Raw genomic sequence first — 26,418 nt, forward strand, 5'->3', positions numbered from 1 at the left:
CACACACACACACACACAGACACTGATACACACACACACACACACACACACACACACACAGACACTGATACACAAACACACACACAGACACTGATACACACACACACAGACACTGATATACACACACACACAGACACTGATACACACACAGACACTGATACACACACAGACACTGATACACACACACACAGACACTGATACACACACACACTGATACACACATACACAGACACTGATACACACACACACACACACACACACACACACACACACACACACACACTGATACACACACACACACACACACACACACACAGACACTGATACACTCTCACACACACACACAGACACTGATACACACACACACACAGACACTGATATACACACACACACACACACACACACACACACACAGACACTGATACACACACACACACACAGACACACACAGACACTGATACACACACACACACACACACACACACACACAGACACTGATACACAAACACACACACAGACACTGATACACACACACACACAGACACTGATACACACACAGACACTGATACACACACACACAGACACTGATACACACACACACACAGATACAGATACACACACACACACACAGATACAGATACACAGATACAGATACACACACACTGATACACACACACACACACACACACACAGATACACACACACTGATACACACACACACACACAGATACAGATACACACACACTCGCTCTCCCCTATACGCACACAGACACAAACAGTGAATTACAGGCAATGACGAATGTGGGTGGGTGTTAGGAGGGGTCAGGGACACTTGGGTGGGTGGGTGTTAGGAGGGGGCCAGGGACACTTTTGTTAGGAGGGGGCCGGGGACACTTGGGTGGGTGTTAGGAGGGGGCCAGGGACACTTGGGTGGGTGGGTGGGTGTTAGGAGGGGGCCAGGGACACTTGGGTGGGTGGGTGTTAGGAGGGGGCCAGGGACACTTGGGATGTTAGGAGGGGGCCAGGGACACTTGGGTGGGTGGGTGTTAGGAGGGGGTCAGGGACACTTGGGTGGGTGGGTGTTAGGAGGGGGCCAGGGACACTTGGGTAGGTGGGTGTTAGGAGGGGGCCAGGGACACTTGGGTTGTTAGGAGGGGGCCAGGGACACTTGGGTGGGAGACAGTGATTGGGTGGGAGAGAGTCACTGGGTGACAGTGACTGGGTGGGGTGACTTACCTTGCCGCCGGACGCTTTCCCCCGCTGCCCTCGATATCCCCTGCTGCCCAGGACGGGAGGTGGGCTTGGGGGCACGGGAGATGGGCTCGGAGGGGGTGCCATGGGAGGTGAGCTCGGGAAGCTGGCCGCGGGGGGAAGCAGGCCACAGTAGGAGCTTGTACTTCCCCTTCCGTCCCACATTGGGAGCGGGGGGGAGGAAGGAAGCGGGCCCTGCGCATGCGCGCGGGACCGCGGGGGGACTCGCCGCCATTTTTTTAACTTGAGCGGGGGGGGGGGGGGGAGACACCATTTTTTTAACTTGAGCGGGGGGGGGGGGGGGAGACACCGAGTGGCCAGCCTCGCTGCGACCCGGCAATTTTGGTGCCGTGGCCCGGTGCTGGGTCGCGACCCACCATTTGGGAAACGCTGTTCTAGGGGAAGGCTTCTCTGGTCTCCTGGTGTCCACACTCTTGTGCGATAAGGCAATGTCAGGATCCAGGTTTTAGAAGTATTGTCCCCTGTGTCTTGCTGGCAGCGTGCAGTCTCGTTTGCAGCTCAAGACAGTGTCCGTATGCAGTCTTTCCTTGGTTCAGCCCCACGTCACGTGTGAGACTAAGGAATTCTCTGCTCTTTCTGTTTCCTGGGTCAGCTCAGCTCACGTGTGAGCTCAGGAAGAATCTCTCCTTCCTGTCTCAGAGGCAGGCTTTTCCTGACACCTGTAATCAGCCAGGTGGTGTTGGTTAATTGTCTACCAGCAGTTAACCACCACACTGCTGGATTAGAGGCACATTTTTGAACACAGATAAGTCCCCTGTTACAGAGCGCCACTTTAAATTGGGCCGTACCCCCTGCATGATTAAGGCTTCTTCATGATACTGATACCACGGCTGCACAGCCCCTCAGTGACATTAGTAGACTTCAAAGTACCTCATCTGAGAAGGTTAAGATATTACTTCTTTGTAATCTGCATGGTGGAGTGGAGAAAGTGCTGCCTACTGGAGTAAAGAAGGTGAGAATAAACAGCGGGAGGTGCTATGTGATCACTCTACTCCGGGCTTTGGGCCTTTTTAAATAAGTATTAAAATAAACAAATAGCTAGGGGAAAAAAATAAGGTTGTTAATCTGCATTAAAGGGCATCACATAGAGCTCACTTTCAAAACAGGTCATATGGTAGGAAACTGCAGCTCTAGGTGCAGGGAACATAATCCTAATAAACAGGGCAATGTTTTCAGTACCTCTACGTACCTCATTTCCAAAAGGTGCAAGATATAAGGAAACTAATGGAGATAGAAGTGCTGCAAACGCTCAAGTCAATCAGAAGTTTTCTGTAAATGGTGCAATTGGCCACTTTGGGGCTTATTGAATGAAAAACCTAGGGTGTTTTTAGAGAGGAGTTGGGAAGTAGTGATGGATAATGGCAGCATGGTAAACAAAGATATGGAAAGAATAGAAAACATGTCCTACTCCCATCTTTCTAGATCTGAAAGTGAATGGCATCACTCAGTGCACGCAGGAAGTATATGAGAAAATACAAAAAGAGCAAGGATCTGAGGTAAGACTCTGTATAATCATCTAAAATCTGGTACGAAAAGTAGTCCCCAAGTATTTATGCATCACTGAATACTGTCATGCCTCCTATAGAAAATCTAGTAAGGTACAGTATAAGGTATGTAACCCTCCCTGCCCAGATCTTCAGGTGTTTACATCAGTTGACTATGTACCAGGGGCATAGCTATAGCCCGGGCAAAGTCAGAGGGCCCGCGCTCTTGGGGGGGCTGCTCTCCCCTCCCCCCTGTAGAGATAGGTAGAGGGAGATAGTATGAGGCGGCGGGAACCCGGCTTAAAAAGAATTAGCCAGTAGAAGAATCACTGGAGTCTGACCCGGAACTTCTGGTATCTGCTGCTAGAGCGTGCTCCTCAGCTCATGCCGTCCTGCTCTGCCTCAAGTGATTCTTCTACCCGCTAATTCTTTAAGCTGGGGCCCACCGCCGACGCATACTATCTCCCCTCGCCTGTCTCCACCCAGGTAGGCATGGAGTAGGAAGGGGGAGGAGATCTGGGGTGGGAGGAGATCTAAGGATGATCGGGGGAGGGGAGATTTGAGGATGATGATCTGGGGGGAGATCTGAGGATGATGATCTGGGGGGAGATCTGAGGATCATGATCTGGGGGGAGAGATCTGAGGATGATGATCTGGGGGGGGGAATCTGAGGATGATCGGGGGAGGGGAGATATGAGGATCTGGGTGGGGGGAGATCTGAGGATGATAATGAGGGGGGGACATCTGAGATGATGAGGGGAAGATCTGATGATGATGGGGACTGGGGGAAATCTGATGATGTTTAGGGGGCCGGGGGAGATCTGATGATGTTTAGGGGAATTGGGGGATATCTGATGATGATGAGGGGGAGATCTGATGATGTGGAGAGATATGATGATGAGGTGGAAAGCTGATGATGATGAGGGGGGGAGAGATGTGGAGGGATGATGAAAGAGAGAATAGGGGAAGGGAGAAAAAAATTGCAGTCAGTATTACTATTAATGGGGCCCTGAAAAAATGTTTGCCTGGGGGCCCACGCATATCTAGCTATGCCACTGCTATGTACATGACTTTGCTCAGTCTCTCCTACCTTGCAGGGTGCTGGATCCATGCAGGCTGGGTGTTGATCTGCAAATGGAATAATGAAGGGTGCCAGCAACTTTTATAGTACAAACGAGCTTTATTGACATCCGTCCACAATGCTCTTCACACATTGACATTATCCACAATAGACATACTTCTGGTATCTTCACAGTGTTTGTACTATTTATATCTTCCCTAGTTGGCACCCACTCTTAATACTCTAGGGAGGTACTTAAACTTGTTGCTGTTACTGTCATCTTAAGTGGCCATCTTCTGCGTGGCGTCCATACAGTAACTCTCTGGATCAATTGGGCCCCATCTTGGGTACACTTACTACCATGAACCGTGGAATCATTATCCCAGTGCATTATCCTGTAGGCACTCTGTTTCTAAGATAACAGTGGGCCTATTAGCAGGGCCGGTCCGACTAGGTCCCTGGGCTACTACTTGGATAACTCCAATTGGACATAGGTCTCCTCTTTGTGAGTCTGTAAATGTCTGGATGGGAGACTTTTCGTAACTATAAAATAAGAAGCAGGGACAGAACAGTGTTACTATACATTAACTATACACTTAACCATATTTGCATTACCAACAGTGTTACTGGCACTCCCACAGACCCGAGTTCTAGAACCTTCAGGGCAGTCTTATATACCCTGATGGTGATGTCACTGGTCACCAGACATAAAGTGGGAGTGGCTTCTTTTCTGCCAAGTCGCCCGTTACCATAAGATGGGAGAGGGGAGTTACCCTGCATGAGACCACACAGTTAACCCATTAGGGCCATTAACCCCTAACTCGATAGTAGTCCCAAATGGGGGGCTACACTTAAAGTACTGAAACATTCCAAATAACAATACAAGTATTTGGACTGCAAACAAATAGAACTCTCAAAAAAAGAACACTACTTGTGGAGAGATACAGTGCAGAACAACAAGACTCTGAAACTCCAGCAAGATCCTCATAAATAATTGAATCTCTAGCTAAGATGCATTGACCTTTTAAAAGTCAGCCTGGGTCTCAGCATCCTTAAATACTGAGACCCAGGGTTTATATTGATTGTATTAGGAACTTATGTCCCTTTAATGCTCCTTGTGCTCACTGCCTCACTATCAGGCAGGAGTAATGATCCAGAGGAACATTCCCTTACGTCGCTGGAATGCCCCTTGATGGGACACCCCTTGATATTCACGCTCCCAATGTTTTTCCACTGCCCTCTATGTTCAGTGAAAGTAGTGAATACTGCGGAGACCAACATCCGCTCTATAGTCGAGGATCCTCAAACACTGAGCCCGTTATTACATGTCTTCCTAGATTTATGCAATCCTGCCCCGTAACCAGCGCAAGCGCCTCGCTCTGATGATCTGCAATGTGAAATTCAAAACTCTGAACGAGCGCAAAGGTGCGGAGGCTGACCAGGCTGGAATGAAAACACTGCTGGAAGGGCTTGGGTACCAAGTTCAGTCCGAAACTAATCTGACATCAAAGGTAATGCAAGACACGGCAGAACGTGACATCATTATAGGTGTTACATTAATTATATGCAATCAACATGAAAAGTAACAAAAGATCCATAGGCATGCTACACCCTTTAAGAAATGTATATGTATAAAAATGTACACCTACACTATCAGACAACATGACATTTACAGTCAAATAATTTGGATACAGTATGTGCATTTTCTTTCCCTGGAGTCAGAAGGCAACTATCTTATATTTGTGATGTAATGTATGACCCGTGAAAGCTAGAGTGCTTTGAGATTCATTACTAATCATTACTAATGATTCTGGTTTCTGTCTATCCTGGTACAAACCAGCCTTTTCCGAATTGCTGCAGTCTAGAAATGTAGACGAGGGCATGAGTGAAAGGACAGTGCTTTCTAGAAGAATCAGGTGGTTAGTAATTAATCTCAATGCTTTTCAACCTCCCAGCGGGATAAATGACATCACAAACAAAATATGGCCACCTTAAGGCTCCTGAATAAAATAATGATATCTCAATACTGTCTACAAATGGAGAAAGTTCAAGACCACAGGAGCGGTCGTCCTACCAAAATCTCTCCAAGAGCAAACCGTTAAATCTTCCAGGAAGTCACAAAGAACCCCAGAGTAACATGCAAGGATCTGCAGGCCACTCTCGCCTTGGCTAATGCGAGTGTTCATGACTTCACTATCAGAAAAATACTGAACAAGAATGGTGTTGATGGAAGGATAGCCAGGAGGAAACCACTACTGTCTAAATAGAACATTAATGCCTGTTTGAAGTTTGCCAAAAAGCACATACAGTAGATGATCCACAAGACTTCTGCAACAATGTTCTCTGGGCAGACGAGTCAAAGGTAGAACTTTTTGGCCTCAATGAGAAACATTATGTTTCGCGAAAACCAAACACTGAGTTCGAACAGAAGAACCTGAGCCCAACCATCAAGCATGGTGGTGGGAGTGTGATGCTTTGGGGCTGCTTTGCTGCCTAAGGACCTGGACGACTTGCCATCATTGACACCACCAACAATTCTGCATTATATCAGAAGATTCTAGAGGAGAATGCCAGGCCATCCGTTCGTGAGTTGAAGTAAAAGTGGATCATGCAGGAAGACAATGATCCTAAACATAAGCCAATCTACAACAGAATGGCAGCAGAAGAAGAAATTCTACGTTTTAGAATGGGCTAGTCAAAACCCCATTGAAATCTTGTGACAGCACCTGAAGTGAGCTCTCCATGCAAGGAAGCCCTGTTTTTTCCTACGTAATTTTTTTAAATACAGGACTGAAACAGGGGTTTTCGGGAGCTGAACCCCATTTATTTCAGCTCCAGGGACCCCCTGTTGCAGAGGTACTTACCTCCATAGTGGTTGCCGGTAGCCACTCCAGGGTTCACATTATGGCTGCTTTTCAAAGTTCTTGTGCCCTGTAGGCCAACAGGAATCCGTGGCGTCACCCGGTGCGACTTCCTATTGGCTCATGTGATGCTGGAGCTTTAAACTGCAAGAGATACGGGCAGCACATTTGGAGATAACTCCGGAAGCAGGGGGTCTACAGAGCTGAAATTAATGAGGTTCAGCTGCGGGGACCCCCCGCTTCAATCTTCTATTAAAAAATGAAAAGAAAAAAAAACGGTCTGGATTGCTCCTTTAAAAGGCATAATGAAAAATATTTTAGCTTAGACTATGTTTATTAGTGGCATGTAAAGTTTTGATTGAACTTTAGAAAATGTAAAACAAACAATGTCAAATAACGTGCAAAACAAAATAGTTTATTTTTTTTACAATTTAACCATAAGACTAAATGATATGTTCAAATGTAACAGATACATTCCAGCACTAAAAATAGAGGTGGGAAACAACACAAGAAAGCAGAATCCAAACATTTTGCATAGAAATAATTTCAGAAATCCATTACTAGTGTTTAAACTACACCGATTGCCATGAAATAAAGGGGTGACTCTTTTCTATACTGTCAAAATGTTATTGTACCAAACAAAGTGTTTCTTCCAGTATGCTGCAAGCGGTAGAAAACAAAATTAATATCTGGCATATTGATTAGATGCGCAAACCTGTCGAACCAACTGTGTTTGTGAGATTTTTTAGATATTTGTATTGGAAAATGTGAGATATTTTGCGAAGCCTTAAAAGTGCTTAAACTAGAAAATCAGTCTTGGATGCTGCAGGAATCTCACAAAGTCCGCAACACTGAGATATCAGACCCTGATGTAGGGTTTTTGGAGAAAGAGATGGAAAATATGATCTTTAAAATGCTGTAGTTTACTTAGTTAATAATTATTTCTTAAAAAATAAGTGGCTTATCACCTCACAATTAGTATTCCAGCTCCGTTCATAATCATTTTAAACTCACTGCAGGATATTTCTTGTTGACCCCTTAAAAAGGGTGACATACTAGGAGAAAGCCCCCTGGGGTTTTGGTTCAGCGGTAATCAAACTAATCCCCAAAAAAGATAAAGACCTGGAAGAGCCGGCTTCCTACCGACCAATTTCCCTCCTTAATCTTGACTACAAAATATTCACCAAAATTCTAGCAAACAGACTTAAACAGTTTTCTCCCTGAGGTGATTCACCCAGACCAAACTGGCTTTGTGAAGGGTAGACATTCAGTCACCAATATACAGAAACTATTGACGGCCATTCAATATTGTGGAGCGGCCAATGGACCTTCCTCTGTCCTAGACGACCACGGACCGGCCTGTGTTCTAAGTCTGGATGCGGAGAAAGCGTTCGATATGATAACATGGCCTCACCTGTTTCAGACCCTAGAGAGGTTCGGGTTCAGAGGGAACTTTACAGAATCCCTTAAAACTATATATGCCCAATCAAGGGCCTCAATCTCTTTCAGCGGTAAATTATCGAGATCATTCAAACTCTATAGAGGGACCAGACAGGGTTGCCCACTTTCGCCATTGCTATTTGATATGGCTATTAAACCTCTGGCTATCGCTTTGAGAGAATCAATTAAAGGGTTACAAATTGGGAACCAAATAATAAAATTGGCTTTATATGCAGACGATTTGCTTTTGTTCTGTGCAGATCCGGCTAATCAGTTACCATTAATAATGCAAATTATTGACAACTACCAAACTTTTTCAGGCTATAAAATAAATTTTACAAAATCTGAGGTTCTCTGGCTGAGGAAGGGAACTCTAGATTTCATAGGCCCACCAACACCATTTAAAGTCGCTAAGGATTTCATTAAGTATCTGGGTATTCAGTTTCCCCTGAAACTACAGAAGCTATGTGAGCTGAATTATATTCCTATCATAAACAAAATTGACAGAGCGTTGGCAGGATGGATGAATTTACCATTAACTATGTCTGGTAGGATTGCTTTAATTAACATGGTTTCTTTCCCGAAACTTCTGTACTTAATACAGGCACTACCTCTGCTTATAAGGAAAAAAGATATCACAAAGATACATAGAGTTTTTTCCAATTTTATTTGGAACAACAAAAAACACAGGATCAGTCTACAAAGGCTACAGGCCGATAGAGAATAGGGGGTCTGAACCTCCCGGATGTGGGAGCGTTTAACATGGTGGCGCTGACTACGTACATTAGGGATTGGCTACTTGGCAAGGCAGAGTTTGTGAATTCTGGAATAGAGGGACAGCTGGCTCTCCCACACTCCCTGGGATTCTTGCCCTTTCTACAGGATAATGGAAATAACATTCTGAATGGCATTATGTTTGGAGATACTGTAAGAGCCTGGCGTAAAGTAAGAAAATATTTTAAACTACCACTGAGAGTATCCAGGTTGTTACCGATTGTAGTGAACACAGACTTTACGGCAGCCCAAGAGACCACAGTTTTCAAGACTTGGGCCAGTAGAGGACTTGTTCATGTCGCAGACTGTTTTAACACGGGACAACACATTTTCCCAAGTTTCCAACAACTTCGAGAAAGCTATCAATTACTAAATAAATACTTATTTGCCTACTTACAGTTAAGACATTATGTGACTTCCTTGATGAGGGAACATCCATCCCTATTAGAACACAATGCCTTGGAGTCCGGTCTTGAGATCTCCATTCAAACAGGTTTTACATCTAAACGTATCTACACCGCCCTTATAGAGACCCGTACTGTGGGTCTCTGGAGTCTTTTATTGGTTAAGTGGCAGGTGGACTTCCCTGATCTGATAGATCAAGAGGTCCTGGTCAGAGGCTACGGGAGTGTCTGTTCCATTACTCTGGATGCTAATTTGAGGGAACTGCAGGTTAGGATATTGAACCGGGCATTCCTCATCCCAGCACAACTAAACAAATTTCAACATATTTAATCTAATTGGGTGTAAAAAGTGCGGCAGTACCAGCGCCAATATCTTACATTGCCTGTGGTACTCCAGAAAAATAAAGACATTCTGGAATAAAACCTTAAGGTTTCTAAATAAACTGCTAAAAACAAAGTTTCCCCATGACTTTAAACCAATGTTATTTGGATATATGGAAGGCTGGAATACCTTGACAGTCAGTTTGCCGCAGCTGGCGGGAATGATTCTCGTTTTGACACGCAAGCTGATTCTGGTCAACTGGCTAAAACCATTCGCTCCAACAATTGGACAATTAGAATCTTATCTGCTCGCAGTTATGATGAGAGAAAAATTTGACTCATTTGGAGACAATATGAAAAGAACAGATAAATTCCTGAGTAAGTGGAAACCCTTTTTGGACACACTGCCTCCCGACACATTTAAAGAGGTTATGGGCCCCTTTAAATATTCAGACTGGGTGTCCACTGCACTGCTACACAGGTCTTGGGATAGACTAAAAGAACTATAGGGTGCTGGGTGCGGAGGAGTTGGCGGCGAGATGTGAGGACCTGCAGAGCGCTTTCTTTTCTTCTTTAACTCTACCCCCCTTTTCTCCCCCCCCCCTTCCCCATCATCATTATTTGTATCATTTAAAGTTCAACAGTTTGCAAGAAAATATAAAATGCTGTGAGCTTATGTTTGCCTAAATGTTCATTATGTTTTTCTCATTTTATTATATGTTGTAACCGTGCTCGCAGATAATAAAGAAATGTTTTTAAAAAAAAGGGTACCATAAATCACATTGAAAAGTGCAGAAACTCATTTTCTTTGAGTTCCCTCACACAAATATCCCAGTATGAGAGAAGATCATTAGTTACATGATACATAGTAACATAGTAGATATGGTTGGGGAAAATAAAAACATTTTTTATTAGATCGGTACTGGGAAAATTGCCAATGAAATACTGTATGAGGTCAGGATATGAAAGGTAAACAAATGCAAATTGTACTAAGTGTTTATTGAAAAAGGTCATGTAAACTGGTAGATTACAGCGTAGAATTGTAATTCTGACTTCAGTCTCAAAGTCGAGTGGCTTTTATGATCAGACCAGACTTGATATCTGATAACCAGCTCTCCTTACCATCCTGAATCTCTCTCTTTATCCTGTCCACCTTTCAGAAGATGCTGGAGACGCTGGTGAGGTTTGCTGCCCAGGAGGAACATAAAAATTCGGACAGCACCTTCATAGTGCTAATGTCTCATGGCATTAAAGAGGGAATCTGTGGGGTTGACAGCCAAGAAACCCCAAACAGTGGACAGATTGACGACCTCCTGCCTGTAGATAAAATCTACACAACATTTAACAACAAGAACTGTAGTAAACTGTATGGAAAACCCAAGGTCATCTTGGTCCAGGCCTGCCGCGGGGGTAAGTCACATGCAGTTCTTTGTGTAGAAAAGGGGGACATAGATGTACAGGCACTAATGCCCATATTTTTAGTAAGCTGTGCTATTCTTCTTGTGCCGGGACATGTCTTATGGAATATCACCCCTAAGTAAATATGAGCCTTACTGAGGTACAGAAAAGAAGTTAATAATGCATGACGGGGCAGCTAATGGGCACCAGCACAAGCAATCTGGCATTAGGTTATAGGGTTCACTTTCCACACAGATGTAAGGTGCCGCGTGATGGTCAGTGACTCTGTGGGTGATGACCAGCTGGAGACTGATATAATGCACGAGGTTCATCAAGAGACTGACTTTACCTGCTTCTACTCCACAACCCCAGGTACATAAAGATATAACGTGCCTAATGTTCTTTCCACTATTGCCCTCCTAGTGAATTACAGGGTGACATAAAGAAAGGAGGGGTTTTAGGAACCAGCATAACATCTTGTTCTTGACACTGTCTGCAACCTATGGACATTTTAAGTTTGTCTCTTTCACTGTATGATGACCAAGTGACCAGTGGTGGATTTCCCATTAGGCCCGGGCCTAGGGTAGCAACATTTTTGGGCGGCAAAAGTGTCCGCCCCCATATGCATCTGCCGCACTCTCAGGCCTATTGGGCCTGATGGGAAGCCAATTAAATGTCGCAGCCGCCTCCTTGCTGCCACCCTTCTTCTGCCTCCAAATCGCGCGTCAAATGATGTCATGGTGTCGCGTTACCATGGCAACGAGACGACTTGTGGCGTCACCTTGGTTACGCTGCGATGAGGAAGGCGGCAGCAAGGAGGCGACCACCACATGTAAGTGCCATGGGGCGGCGGATCTTAAAATCCGTCGCTGCTAGTGACACTGAGACGGGGCCAGTGGATTTATCTATCCACAATATATTCTAGAGAACAGAGGAACCTATTTTCCCTCTTGTAGCATTACATAATGCTAAATAGACAAAAGGTGCTTTAAACCCTCTGCTTTAGAAAATGTTGTAAAAGAAATGTGTTTAGGAGTATTATGGCAAATTTGTTATATTCTGAGCTAGTGATCCAGTGCTTCAGAAAACCAGTTTTCTTGACTTTGGATATGCTGTAGATAACATGCCCTGATATGCTGTTGCGTATACTCAGCTTTGTGTCCATATTATGTAGACACTGTTTCTTGGAGAGATCCCATCACGGGTTCTCTGTTCATCCAGCGTCTGATCAAAATGATGAATAAAGAAGCTCATTGCTGTTCACTGGAGGAGATTTTCCGCAAAGTAAGTCTTCTCTTGTCATCTTTTTTCTCTCCTTTGTTTAGTTGCTACAGTAGGTTTTGAAAGCTTCGTTGAGGGATATTTTGGGTCACAATACCTAAACTGATGTCGCTATTAAAGTATAAAGTAAACAATTTTCTTATTATCAGTTAGGTAGCAGCGTGTCTGCCTTATAAATAGGGAGAATTGGCCAGTGTAGTGGTTATTGGGAGGAGTGCGATCATGGCATTGTCACACACAAGTCCATAGGCGTTTTAGTGAGATGGTGTCCGGGCACTATCGCAGTTTAATTAATAACCTCCTATCGCTCTGTGGCCCTCAAGTTTGGTGCAGGCAAAATGCTGTGTACATTTTCAGTGCCATACAAGAAAAATATATAATATAATTGTTACGAACACCACACCTATGCGAGCGTGACTTCTGTATGTGAAAGAGGTTAAACCATCCACCTGACTCACCTTCCTGCAACTCAATCACGCTTCAGTCACCAAGAATAATTGAAGGTCTTACCCTCAGGAGTTCTTACTCTCCTGTTTACTAGAAAAAAGATGTAATTTACAGAAAAACCCAATGTAGCAAAATCTGTTAAAAAATGCAGTTAACCTCTTCTAAAATGTATTGGGTTCAATTAAAGCCCAAAGACGGTACTTACTGCATTACATTTTAGATTTAATATATACAAAGTGGCACGGTGAATTGTTTACAGAAAAGGACTGTTACAAAGATATACGATATATAAATGCAGAAATTTCCAGAAAATAATAAAAACAGAGAGTCTAATACGTTACCACCTATTAAAACTCCTCGTGAGATTGCAATATGATAACTCCTGTATTATTTGGTATAACACCCCTTTGTTGAATTTTTTTTTTAATATCCAGACATTAAAAAGTTATGGTGGGTAAAAAAAAACCTGACAAAGCCCTTCACCTTACAGCAAATAAAAATACCACTAGTGGTGTATTTGCGTGTCTCAGACAGGTCTGCAACCCTGTCTTTCTCCATGGCCAAGGAGGCTGCGAGGTAGCTTCCCTCTCCCCACCCACCCCAAACCCACATGGAACGTACGAATAACGACAGAGACCAGATCTGGAGGTATAAAAAAGGCTGTGGCTATTTATTTTATAACAAATAACTAATGGGGTAAATGCCACCCCATGCCAGAGTGCTCCTTTAAAAGGAGGGAGAGGGGCCGGTCAGCCAGTCCTTGAATCGCTGACCCAGTACCCCCTTACGGCTGGGACCCGGCCGTTGTCGCGAGTGGGCTCCCGGAAGTCAAATCTAAATGACCCTGCCCACTCGCCACTCCTCCCGGGCTTAAACAGCCCAGCTCCCAGTCAGGCAAGGACAAGCACCTACGCTCCAAAAGCCGCCGTGGCAAAGGCAAACTGGTCAACGACCCCTCCTCTTAGGAACTTTTTCCCTTCCATTTCCTTGAAAAGTAAAAGATTCCATACTGTAACAGGAAAAAGAAACATCAATATTGATATACAATTCACATGTAAAACATGACAGGTAAACAATGGAGTTGTTGACAATCAGCTACCTATCGGTGTTATGGTTGCCCTGCGCTATTCTCTAACATGGGATGGGTGGGTGGGAAATGGCTGGCGGGCAGCAAACAGGCCGTTCTCCCCCCAGCTGGGCTTTAAATAGCCCATCCTGCAGCCCCTCCCCAGGCCCCAAACCACCCCCCCCCCCACCCCAAGGCAGTGGGCCAGAGAGCCAGAGGAGGGGAGGGGGCAGGCAGGAGAGGCAGAGCCTAGCCCCTCAGTCAGGAGGCCCCAACGCCGATGGCTAGGAGGCCGCTTGACCATGGAGTCTGCGAGGTAACTCCCCTCTCCCCAACCATCCCACCCCCACATGAAACGTATGAATAACGACAGAGACCAGATCTGGAGGTATAAAAGGCTGCGGCTATTTATTTAATAACAAATAACTAATGAGGTAAATGCCACTCTCTGCCAGAGTGCTCCTTTAAAAGGAGGCGGAAGGGACGTCAGCCGGTCCTTGAACCGCTGACCCCGTGCCTCCTTATGGCCGGGACCCTGTGACCCGGCTGTTGTCGCGAGAGGGCACCCGGAAGTCATGTCTAAATGACCCTGCCCACGCGCCACTCGCCCCGGGCTTAAACAGCCCAGCTCCCAGTCTGGCAAGGACAAGCACCTACCCCCCGAAAACCCGCCACCGACAGGCCCATTTAACCCCCCTTAAACTAGGCCCGTACCGCCAGACCCACAGGGAGCCTCTCTTACCCCTCCTGCAAACTGTTGTTGAAAAGGTCCACCCCGACGTCCGACATGTGAACCCTGTTCTCCGCACCGAAACATTGGATACTTTTTGACTTGTAGTTATTAAATGATCTTTTTGCATTAATTCTACTTTCACCATTTTTGGTGTGCTTAGCTCCCTTTGACGAGTATAAAGCAGTGACATAGTTTGTCATGTATTGGAAGTATTTTAATTATATAGCACAGGTTGAGAACTTCTTGCTAATAGTGTCAGCAGCTTTTCTAGCCACCTGTTGTCAGTCTCTCTCTCTGTGTACATAGGTGCAGGGCTCTTTTGTGTCCGACATGAGGCAGATGCCTACGAAGGACAGGACAACGCTGCTGAAGAAATTTTACCTGTTTCCAGGCTACTGACTTCAATTACACCAGTATAGGTGGATCCCGGAATTTCCATTTAGTCAATGATATCTTCATCAATAAAGCAACAGTTTCGCATTCAGCCCCACAGTCATTTTATTTTTATTTTTATAATACTATTCTGCAAAATGTTGTTTTCTTATGTATTTTAAACAATGCCATTTAAGACGATGCTTGAAAAGTTACAAGTTAAAGCTTTCTCCCAGTAACAGTAGAGCATGGTGGGAAGCAGGTAGACTCCAGAGCTGAACAGTATCTCCTGCTCAGGTATAAATGTCCCGCGGTCCAATAAGAAGCTGTGATGTCATCCCTTGCGGCTTCCTATTGGCCCACGTGATCAGGACATTTGAACACAAGCTGGAGATACCGGCACCCCATACGGAGGTTTGTATCTCGGGAAGCAGGGGGTCCCCGGAGAACGAATCGATCGGCAGCAAAGATAATTAGTTTTCAACAAAGGTAATCAAGGACTGCATATGCAGTATTAATACAAAAAAATACTGTATATATATATATATATATATATATATATATATATATATATATATATACACATGTAAAGGTATCAGTACCGTGTTAGCCGAGCTTCAATAATCAAAAAATAAATAGATGATACCGTTCTGTGGCTAACGAAATGCTTTTATTTGTGCGAGCTTTCGAGATACACTGATCTCTTCTTCCGGTGATGTTACAATGAATGAAGCAAGCCAAAGCTATACTATAAACAGTGTCTATTGGAATGTTATCTGTGCTGGTCCTTCAGAAACCTTTTGACACCTCCAGCCATAAAACACATCCACACCGGGGGCAGGACCAGCACAGATAACATTCCAATAGACACTGTTTATAGTATAGCTTTTGCTTGCTTCATTCATTGTAACATCGCCGGAAGAAGAGATCAGTGTATCTCGAAAGCTCGCACAAATAAAAGCATTTCGTTAGCCATAGAAAGGTATCATCTATTTATTTTTTGATTTTATATATATATATATATATATATATATATATATATATATATATATATATATATATATATATAACATAGAAAAAGAACAAAAAGCACTCCGTAATAATAGTCACTGGTGTGGGTGCAGATCCTATAATGAAAAATAAGCAATACGATACCGTTTGGAAACGAAATCAGCAGGCAGCACTCCAGAATTGAACAAACAAGTGTATTGAAAAAATAAACACAAAACCAACATTTCGGTCCACGAATGGGACCTTTGTCAAGGTGGTGCAGTTACAGGACAGAAGTGAACACATATATATATACCCCTAGAATACTCATAAATAACAGGTGCTGCAAATCAAGTTGATTGCACAGCGTGATGTCAGATGCAGTGCTGACCTTGGGTAACCTCAATGTGAGCACTCAGTACAAGGTGTACTTAGTAGCTCAATAGGAAATATAGTGGAAGCCACTGCAGGGGGATTAAAGTTCACACAGTGGCTCCCAAGCCAAAAGTGGTGTTTGTCGGCTTCACATGTATGTGTGTGGCAGAAGCCATAGAGCTGAACTGTGGTCCCTATTCACATTGCTGCAGTGTCACTTATGTGGCAAACAGAAAAAAAGCCCCAACCACAAATTGCATATGAGGCCAAGGTCAGACATGCACTGTCATACAAAAATCAATATTCCAACGTGCTAAGTGCAAAAATATAAATATAAATGTTAAAATGACGATGTGGAAGGCTGTTGGTCACTCGTGGACCTATTATCAAATCCGTGGCTGTTTCCGTGGACCCGGCACGTGGCCAATATAAACTGCCCTGGCATAAAGCTGAGGCAAAAGCGTCACAAGACCATTGTAATGGATACATAATATGTAGCCTGGGTATGGCTTCTAATGATATTACTGATAAATGGGGCATTAACTACCTAAAAGGCAAAACATGAAAATCGTTAATGCAAAACCTGCTCAATGTCCAAGAGCCTTAGTGTACAGTCCATAGTCCAATCCTTATCCGAAACGGGTATGTCCTGGTGGTTTGCCCATGGAAAATCCCTATGTGCAGAATAGGCGCCCTGTTGGTGAAAAACCTAGTAAACAGAGTGCAATCATGCCTATTATGATAAGCAAAGTTAACCATTGCAGCAGGGAAACCAGTGATGTGTGAATCCTCAGTTAGCACTGTCATGCTCCTCTGGGGATGTAAAATCACCTATTACAAGCAGCTATGACATAGAAAAGCAACAAAGCATATACAAGAAACATATAGTTGGTAAACAAGTTGTGGGGATATAAAATCTCCTACAGTCAACATGAAAAACCCTCAATCAGCTGGTTTAAAGGAAACAAATTAATTTGAAATCTTCATTCAGACCCCGTGGACTGAGTGTGTCCAAGCTGTGGATAGTTCTTGCTTCCAACTGTAGTAGTGCCCGATTCCTATCGCCACCTCTCGGGAATGCATGGACCTGGGCGATAGGCATACATCTCAGCGTTGCCAAGATACTGTATGCTTTTTCTCTTTGAAATGGCGAGCCACTGGTTGCTGTGTAAGATCCTCATTGTCATCTGTGTCTGCTAGAGCTTTTCTGATTGCCGACCTGTGCAGACTTAGACGCTCTTTGAGCATGCGGATAGTTTTTCCAACGTAGCATAGTCCACACGGGCATTTAATAAAGTACACAACGAACTTGGAATCGCAGTTCAGGAACTCTTTGATCTTCAGACGATTTCCCTGATGTGGATGTGGATAAGTCTTGCCAAGAATCATGTACTGACAGTTAACGCATCCGCGACATTTGTAAACTCCTGCTGGCCTACCAAGCCAGGACTGTTTCTTTGCATACTTGGAAATCGGATCTGCCTGAGTCAAGAAATCACTCAAGTTCCGGCCTCTGCGGTAGCAGAAACGCGGAGGTTCCTTGAAGAAATGGCCGATATGCTGATCCCTGGATAGAATGTGACTGTGTTTGAGGATGGTTTGTTTAATAAAGCCAGATGCTGTGGTGAATGTACTTTTGATGTTGAAACGGTTATCGTATGCTTTTTTGGGTTGCGGTTGTAGTAAAATTGACCTCTGTGTCAGTTTTGCTTTTTCCAAGGCCGTAGAGACCTCCAGAGGGTCATATCCCCTATCCAGGAAGCATTTTCTCATTTCATCAAGAGCAAGTTCGAGTCTATCGTGATCACTTGTAATCCTAATAACCCTCAAAAATTGGGAAAAAGGAAGGCCTTTTTTCATAGATGCTGGATGATAGTAATAAAGTATTCCTATCTGTTACTTTTCTATAAATTCTCGTTGACAATTTAGCATTGTGTTTATAGACTATTTTGTCTAAAAATGCCACCTCAGTTTTACTGAAGTTCAGTGTGAAGCGTATAGGTGTAGGAATTTTATTAAGCATATCAACGAATGCCAATAATTGTGTCTCTGAACCTGACCATAATAAAAACAGATCATCTATGTAGCGGAATAAGCTAATAATATATTTACTGAATAATGGATGTTGTAGAATATGCGTATTTTCATAAGAATCCATAAACAAATTCGCATACGATGGGGCCATATTAGACCCCATCGCGGTGCCCATTAATTGCAAATAGAAATTCGTTTCAAATTTGAAATAGTTTTTATGTAGAATAACATCCATCAATAGAAACAAAAAATCAGGGGGCGGGCCTGTGTATGCTCCAGAACTCGGGAGATGTTGAAACGGTTATCGTATGCTTTTTGCTTGCATGCCGTCTGCATGATTGATGTTAGAGTATAAACTTGCTACATCCATGGTTGCCAAAATGATATCATCAGAAATATCTGAAAAAGTGTCCAATTGGTTGATAAAGTCAGTAGTGTCTTTGACATATGTTTTCATTTTGGCAACCATGGGCTGTAGGAAAAAATCGACATATTGCGATAGAGGATGAGTTAAAGAGCCACGGGCAGATATAATTGGTCTGCCAGGGGGCGATGTAGTAGATTTATGGATTTTGGGCAATATGTAAATAACCAGTATGATAGGATGAGATTGTTTCAGAAACTTACTTGTCTCTTCAGAGATCCATCTATTGCTTAAACCAAGGTCAATTATGCTGTCTATCTCTCTTTTGTAGCCAATTGTGGGGTCTGTGGAGAGAAGTTTGTATTGAGTATTAACTCTTAACTGTTTTTCAATTTCTTGTTTATAATAGGTATAGGGCATTACTACTACACCACCCACCTTATCAGCTGATCTGATGATTATTTCGGTGTTGGCACTGAGAGTTTTAAGTGCATTATGTTCCTTTCTACTGAGGTTGGAATAGCTGGTTTTATAGCCTCGCAATTTCTCTCTCATATCAGTTTCAATTAAATGCATGAATGTTTGAATGCTGTGATTATGAGTCTGGGGGTCAAAAGTGCTGCGCGGTTTAAACATGTTAATTTTGTCTTGTGATTCAGTGTCAGTCCCAGCAACTGGTGTCCTGCTGAAAAAGTCTTTCAACTTAAGTTGGCGATTTAATCGATATAGGTCAACTTCCCACTCAAACGGATTTTGTTTGAAAGTGGGGACAAAGGAGAGACCCTTGCTTAATAGGCTTAATTCAGCAGGTTGCAAAGTGTACCTAGACATGTTGTAAACTACGCTACCCTGACCTAGACCTTGTTTTTGTTCGTGCCCCTGGATGCTGTTTGTCTTAGTGGGTATCTTGCGCTTACGTCCACCCCGCCTGGTTTTGTGCCTTGTATTGTGGGTTTGGAGCGGGGGGGTTTCCCTTGTCCTAAAAAAGAAGACCCTGTGGGAATGTGTTCCTGACTGTCTGATTGGTTTGTATCACTGGTGTTACAAGTACCACTAGTGGCAAGGGATTTTTTGTTCTTTGTAAAGTATCTCCTTTGCTTGCCTCTCTGCTGTTTAGAGTCCCCAATCCTTAACAGCCACCGATAGACTTGTCTATCTAGGTAATCAGTTTTAACCACTTTGAGTTTTTCTCTTTTATATTTAATTAGGTTCTCCCTGTATGTATCTATGGTGTTCTGTATTTTATCCTGCTAGTCTGTTGATGTATCAGAGTCTAGCGTAACACCTTGCTCCTTAGTGATAATGTCAATGTTATTCCTGATTTTGATAAGTTCTTTACTTGATTGTTCTATAACAAGGATCATCAAGTCAAATTAACATTTATTCAGGATACCGATCCATTTTTTACAAAATGCGGGGTCACCTCGTCCAATCGGGGGTTGATTATTAACCCTGAAACCCCTAAGTATGAGGCCCTCTTTGTGGTAATGAGATAGTGTTACGCCATGTAGATAAAAATCAACCTCCTTTTTCTTCAATTTCATAAGGTCATTATATATATCTGCAGGCTTGTCCGGTCCAAACACAGCTTGGATATCCTCCGTGTACCTGAATTGTGAAATCTCAGAGTCACTATAACTCACTGTGTCAGAGATCCCAGTGAGAATACCAGCCACATCGTCAAACTCCTCCATAAGTCACCAAAATCAAATAGTCACAATAATAAATCACTGTAATCTTCAACCCTGTGTGTCAGCAGGGTCTAGCAATAATAGTGTGGGTGCACTCAGTTCATAAATGGATATAACATAGAAAAAGAACAAAAAGCACTCCGTAATAATAGTCACTGGTGTGGGTGCAGATCCTATAATGAAGAATAAGCAATACGATACCGTTTGGAAACGAAATCAGCAGGCAGCACTCCAGAATTGAACAAACAAGTGTATTGAAAAAATAAACACAAAACCAATGTTTCGGTCCACGAATGGGACCTTTGTCAAGGTGGTGCAGTTACAGGACAGAAGTGAACACATATATATACACCCCTAGAATACTCATAAATAACAGGTGCTGCAAATCAAGTTGATTGCACAGCGTGATGTCAGATGCAGTGCTGACCTTGGGTAACCTCAATGTGAGCACTCAGTACAAGGTGTACTTAGTAGTTCAATAGGAAATATAGTGGAAGCCACTGCAGGGGGATTAAAGTTCACACAGTGGCTCCCAAGCCAAAAGTGGTGTGTGTAGGCTTCACATGTATGTGTGTGGCAGAAGCCATAGAAGCCATAGAGCTGAACTGTGGTCCCTGTTCACATTGCTGCAGTGTAATAGCTGCTTGTAATAGGTGATTTTACATCCCCAAAGGAGCATGACAGCGCTAACTGAGGATTCACACATCGCTGGTTTCCCTGCTGCAATGGTTAACTTTGCTTATCATTATAGGCATGATTGCACTCTGTTTACTAGGTTTTTCACCAACAGGGCGCCTATTCTGCACATAGGGATTTTCCATGGGCAAACCACCAGGACATACCCGTTTCGGATAAGGATTGGACTATGGACTGTACACTAAGGCTCTTGGACATTGAGCAGGTTTTGCATTAACGATTATCATGTTTTGCCTTTTAGGTAGTTAATGCCCCATTTATCAGTAATATCATTAGAAGCCATACCCAGGCTACATATTATGTATCCATTACAATGGTCTTGTGACGCTTTTGCCTCAGCTTTATGCCAGGGCAGTTTATATTGGCCACGTGCCGGGTCCACGGAAACAGCCACATATTTGATACTAGGTCCACGAGTGACCAACAGCCTTCCACATCGTCATTTTAACATTTATATTTATATTTTTGCACTTAGCACGTTGGAATATTGATTTTTGTATGACAGTGCATGTCTGACCTTGGCCTCATATGCAATTTGTGGTTGGGGCTTTTTTTCTGTTTGCCACATAAGTGACACTGCAGCAATGTGAATAGGGACCACAGTTCAGCTCTATGGCTTCTGCCACACACATACATGTGAAGCCTACACACACCACTTTTGGCTTGGGAGCCACTGTGTGAACTTTAATCCCCCTGCAGTGGCTTCCACTATATTTCCTATTGAGCTACTAAGTACACCATGTACTGAGTGCTCACATTGAGGTTACCCAATGTCAACACTGCATCTGACATCACACTGTGCAATCAACTTGATTTGCAGCACCTGTCAATGCACACGATGCCCACTATCACCCATCCTAGGTCACGTTTTTGTGCAAATGGGGCGTTGTGGGGTCCGTTACGCTGTTTACGGACATTGTGTACCCTCAGGATGTCCCTACCGAGCAGCAGCAAGATCTTGGCGCCTTGTTCTACCGGCGGGATGTAGTTAGCTATTTCCCTGAGGTGTGGGTGATGGCGTGCCACGTCTGGTGTGGGAATCTCATCCCTGTTTTCCGCCATGTGATTGCACTCGATGAGTGTGGGGAGAGCTATCTTCACTCTGTTGTCCACTGAACATATGGTGTAGCCATTTGCTCTCTTCCCTGTTGTCTCAGTTAACCCTGTACAGGTTCTGAGTGTGTAGGGTGAGGCATTGTCTTGTGCGTTGAACAAGCTGAAGAACTCCGTCTTCGCCAATGATCTGTTCTTTGATCATCGATGATGGCGTACATCCTAACCGCCCTCTCAGGTTGTCCCTGGGGGTGCACTGCGACAAGGCATATTTTGGAGCAGGACCTTTTGCCACATCCTTTTCCGCAAACCTCAGTGCACTGAGACGTGATAGATGTTGGCTCTCCTTCTCCTTCCTCCCCGCCATGCTCTGCTATGTAGGATGGGTTGTTGAGTTGGTGGAGTGTCAGCGCCTCTGGATGTAGTGATGTTACGTGCTTGTCACTTTTGCACACTACACATTTGATGGCTTCTTTACAGTCTTTGGCTATATGGGTTGTGAAATCGCAGCACCTGAAGCAAACTCTGAACTCTCCGAGTAACTTCTTGCGTTCCTCTAGGGACTTCATCCTGAACCCAAAGCACCTGTTAGGTGGGTGTGGCTTCTTGTGTATAGGACATTCCCTGTTTGGGTCCCTTGGTTTCTTGTTTTCAGCGACCGACTGGTCGGGACTTGTTTGGGTCGTGGGGGACACGTCCGTCCTGTTGACCGAGATAGGTGTTCTAGCATTACTGTATCTCGCCACTGGCCTTTCATTCCTAAGGTTGCTTGCACTGTGTGTGATCTGCGCACCTAAGATGAAACTCGGATCGTTCTTTGTCTTTGCCGCTTCGTGGATGAAGCTCAAGAAGAATGAGAAGGGAGGGAAGGCGACTTGCTTCTCCCTTTTGTATTTGGAGCCTTGTGTAGTCCATCTTTCCTGGAGGTTGTAGGGTAGCTTCTCCAAGATGGGTCTCACTCCGCGAGCTGAGTGTAGGACGTTAAGACTTGTCAGGGATTGGTCTGTTCTTGCAGACTCCAGCTCCTGCAGCAGATCCCCGAGGTCTCGTAACTTCGAGTAGTCCTTGGCTGTGATTCTAGGAAAGTCGTCGACTCTTTTGAAGAGCGCGTCTTTGGCTGCTTCGGGGCTACCATAGCACTCCTCTAACCTTTCCCATACTAAGTTGAGACCTACTTGGGGGTGGTTCACATTCACTGCCCTGAGTCTCTTCGCATGTTCTATGGATTCTTTCCCCAGCCATTTGGTTAGTAGGCTGAATACTTCCCTTGCGGAGAAGCCCAGGCTCTTGATTGCGTCTTTGAATGTCAACTTCCATATTCGGTAGCTCTCAGGACGGTCGTCAAAGTTGGTAAGTCCTGTTTGCACCATGTCGCGCCAGATCATGTACTTGCCAATGTCTGTTAGGCCTGAGGCATCGGTGTGTTGGTCGCGTTCTGAGATAGTTGCCGGGAGGGTCCTTGCGGTCACCTCTTCCTTGACGTGGACGTGTGATGACTGCTGGTCAGTGTGCGGGGCTGTGTTTTCCCATGTGGGTGTACCTGGATTGCGAGCCTGTTGTAGTGCATCCGTGTGCGCGCTGGCGTGTGGATCACTGCGGCTGTGGCTATCCCAGGTAGCGTGTACCCTTGAAGGAACAGCGTCTTCTCCACGTGGACCTAGTCTTTGGTGTCTGTGGTGTCACCCTCGTCGTGTTGAGATGGTGCGCTGGTGTTTACACTGAAGAGGCTCCTCACATAGTCTTCAGTGCGTTGGACTGGATCCTCTGAGGCTATCCGTCTGTATGGTTGCTCCCCGCCAGCCTGTCTCGCAGCTACTTGTAAAACTTCGGCTTGTGCTATGGCGGCTGCGGCATCCTCTTCTTTGCTTAGAGCTTCTAGGTCCGCATCCAATTCGGCCTTTCTACACGCAGCAGTGTCGGTGGCTGTCTGCTCCTCCTCTTCTATGCGCGCTCGTTCCACTCTTATAGCTGCCTCTTTCCAACCATATTTGACCCTAGCACGTGCGGCCTCTGCAGTGGCTCGCGCCTTGGAAGCGCTTGCGCTGGATGCCTTAGATTGCGTTAATCTTGCTGATCTTGCTGACCTTGATGAATGCCTGGATGTGCTGGAGTGCTGTGATGCGGTCTCCAGGAGGAGCTCCTTTCTCACGCTTTGTGCATCTGTGATAGCGGTCCACACGCGGCTGTCACGTGTTAGGTCAATGTTACTTTGTAAGTCTCTTTCTTGCAGGCTTTCGCCAGTGTTGGCTCTGGTCAAGTAGGCGATGTATGTCTCTGACAGCCCTTGGTAGCATGAGTGGTTAGACTTTATTTGAATAATTGCCTGCCCGAGCTGCTGTACATTATCGCCAATGCTAGCAACATTGCGTAACTCTAGTGCAGTTTTTTCCCAGGCCTTTTCTAACTTGGTGCGGTGCGCTTCAATGTCAGCCTCATATTTTTTGCTGGCCTTTTGTGTCAGTGTGACTGTCCGCTTAGGCCTTGCGCCTTCTTGCACCTGTCGCAGTTGTGTAGAGGTCTCAGTGTCTGAGTGGTCACTCTCCTGCGTGGTGTCTGGTGAGGATCTGAGTTCTGCCATGCTGCAGGTGTGTGTATGCAGAATATGCAGAGTGACATACATAACATAAAAGAGACCATACTAACCAAGTATACAAACTTAATAAGTGAATTAGTGAGGTTGCAAGGAAAGTAAAATGGGGGAAATTCAGTGGAACCTAACTCGTTACCCTGCCCTACATCAGGAGTCAGAACCAAAGTCTAGACCTGTATGGACATACTTTATCAATACTTTAATCACTCCAAAAGTCTTGCTTTCTTTTATAAATCCCATATCCCAAATTATTAAGGATCTCTTATTCCTATAGAGCACCTTACCTTAATCAGTATTGTTCTGTCCTCTGCTCCTCTCTGTCCCCAGCAAATCGCATCCAGGGTCTCCATGTGTTCCCAAATTTATTTGTAGAGTTTTACAAGATGTGTGAATCTCTCCATTGTGTAGGTGTCCCACACTGTAGCAATACTCAGACTGACCAGTTGATTCCAAAGCAGGGAAATAGCACTTCCTACTGCATTGAGTAAATGTTAAATCAGTGATTTTTTAAGTCTGTACTCGGGTATTTTATCTCTATTGAGTAATGTTATCCAATGATCCCCAGGTACTGTGACTGACATAACTTTATGGATTATAGCCAAGACCTCTTTTCAGAATGGTTTGATTCTGAAAAATTCCCAGCCTATATGTACAAAAGAACTGTTTCCTTTTGCCATGGTTTTACAAGGCCTTGGGACACTGCGTCAATCAAAATCCTATAAATTGCAGCAAGATTGTGTCAAGTATCACCTAAACACTTAAATATAGTTTCAAATGGTGTAGTTTGTCTCAATGATTTCTGCTTGCGTGTATAAATAAAGATTGTGATTTGTCTATTTTGCCAGAACTCCACATTGCTCCATTAATATTTTACTTTAATTTGGCTAAAAGGCAAAATCCTATCTACGAATATAATGGATGAGCCAGACTTACTGTTCGCGCTGCCAGGGGAAGCAGCAGAATCCTGACCGCGGCATCATGCCGAAGTGGAAATATCTCTATGGGGGTCCCGTTCATAAAAACAGGCCACCATCTACCACAGCCGCTGCATTTACTATTCCCGGAGCTGCGGCATTTTGCTTTTCTGGCAAGAATGATATATTCCCACATATTCGTGTCAACGGACAGGGGAACGTGGTAGGTTTATTAGGTACCGTGGTTCTGTCTCGTGCCCACAAAATATCCCATCCCACAAGAGTTGATCAATCAAGCCTTCGGGCTGGTTAGATTTGTCTATCCAGAGTACATCATCCAACTTTTATCTCCTTGCAGAGTTCTCTTTCCACTCAGAACTACAATTTGGACTCACTGCTGACATGCAAGTACAGAATACAGCCAATTTGGTTAGCCAAATAGTAAGTATTAAAGTCTGGCACCACCTCTCTGTCTCTGTGTCTATAATAATGAAGTCTTGATTCTAGGGTTTCTCCTTTGCCATATGAATTTATTCGGGTCTGCAATGATTTAAAAAAAATTGACACAATCATTTGATCAGGACAGTTTGCAACACATACAGAATTCTAGGATGCACATCAATCTTAATTGTTTTTATTCTATCCATGATATCTCCATTCCTTCAGATACTACTGCACATTTAAGTATAACTAATTAACAAACATTACCAAATCCTACGATTATTTTGTCAACCCTCACCAATTACCGTAGTGCCGTATACAGGCATACCCCGCTTTAAGGACACTCACTTTAAGTAC

The 26,418-nt window shown here is 44.2% G+C and overlaps 1 protein-coding gene across 5 annotated transcripts in view; it reads left to right on the forward strand.

Moving 5' to 3' along the window:
* Positions 1-26,111, forward strand: part of ABHD11 (abhydrolase domain containing 11) — a 71,285-nt gene extending 45,174 nt beyond the window's left edge. For 4 of the 5 annotated variants that reach the window (XM_075594523.1, XM_075594526.1, XM_075594527.1 and 1 more), the window contains 6 exons: positions 2,695-2,768; positions 5,154-5,327; positions 10,777-11,026; positions 11,270-11,386; positions 12,189-12,298; positions 14,848-15,025. In XM_075594523.1, the coding sequence (XP_075450638.1) occupies positions 2,695-2,768; positions 5,154-5,327; positions 10,777-11,026; positions 11,270-11,386; positions 12,189-12,298; positions 14,848-14,940 (818 nt within the window). In that variant the 3' untranslated portion in view covers positions 14,941-15,025. Of the gene's footprint in view, positions 1-2,694; positions 2,769-5,153; positions 5,328-10,776; positions 11,027-11,269; positions 11,387-12,188; positions 12,299-14,847; positions 15,026-25,978 lie in introns of those variants that run through there. The other variant, XM_075594525.1, reaches the window with a different exon arrangement.
* Positions 26,112-26,418: the final 307 nt, after the last annotated feature.

The sequence above is a fragment of the Ascaphus truei genome, chromosome 3 (genome assembly GCF_040206685.1).
Source record: "Ascaphus truei isolate aAscTru1 chromosome 3, aAscTru1.hap1, whole genome shotgun sequence".
NCBI classification, from domain to species: domain Eukaryota; kingdom Metazoa; phylum Chordata; class Amphibia; order Anura; family Ascaphidae; genus Ascaphus; species Ascaphus truei.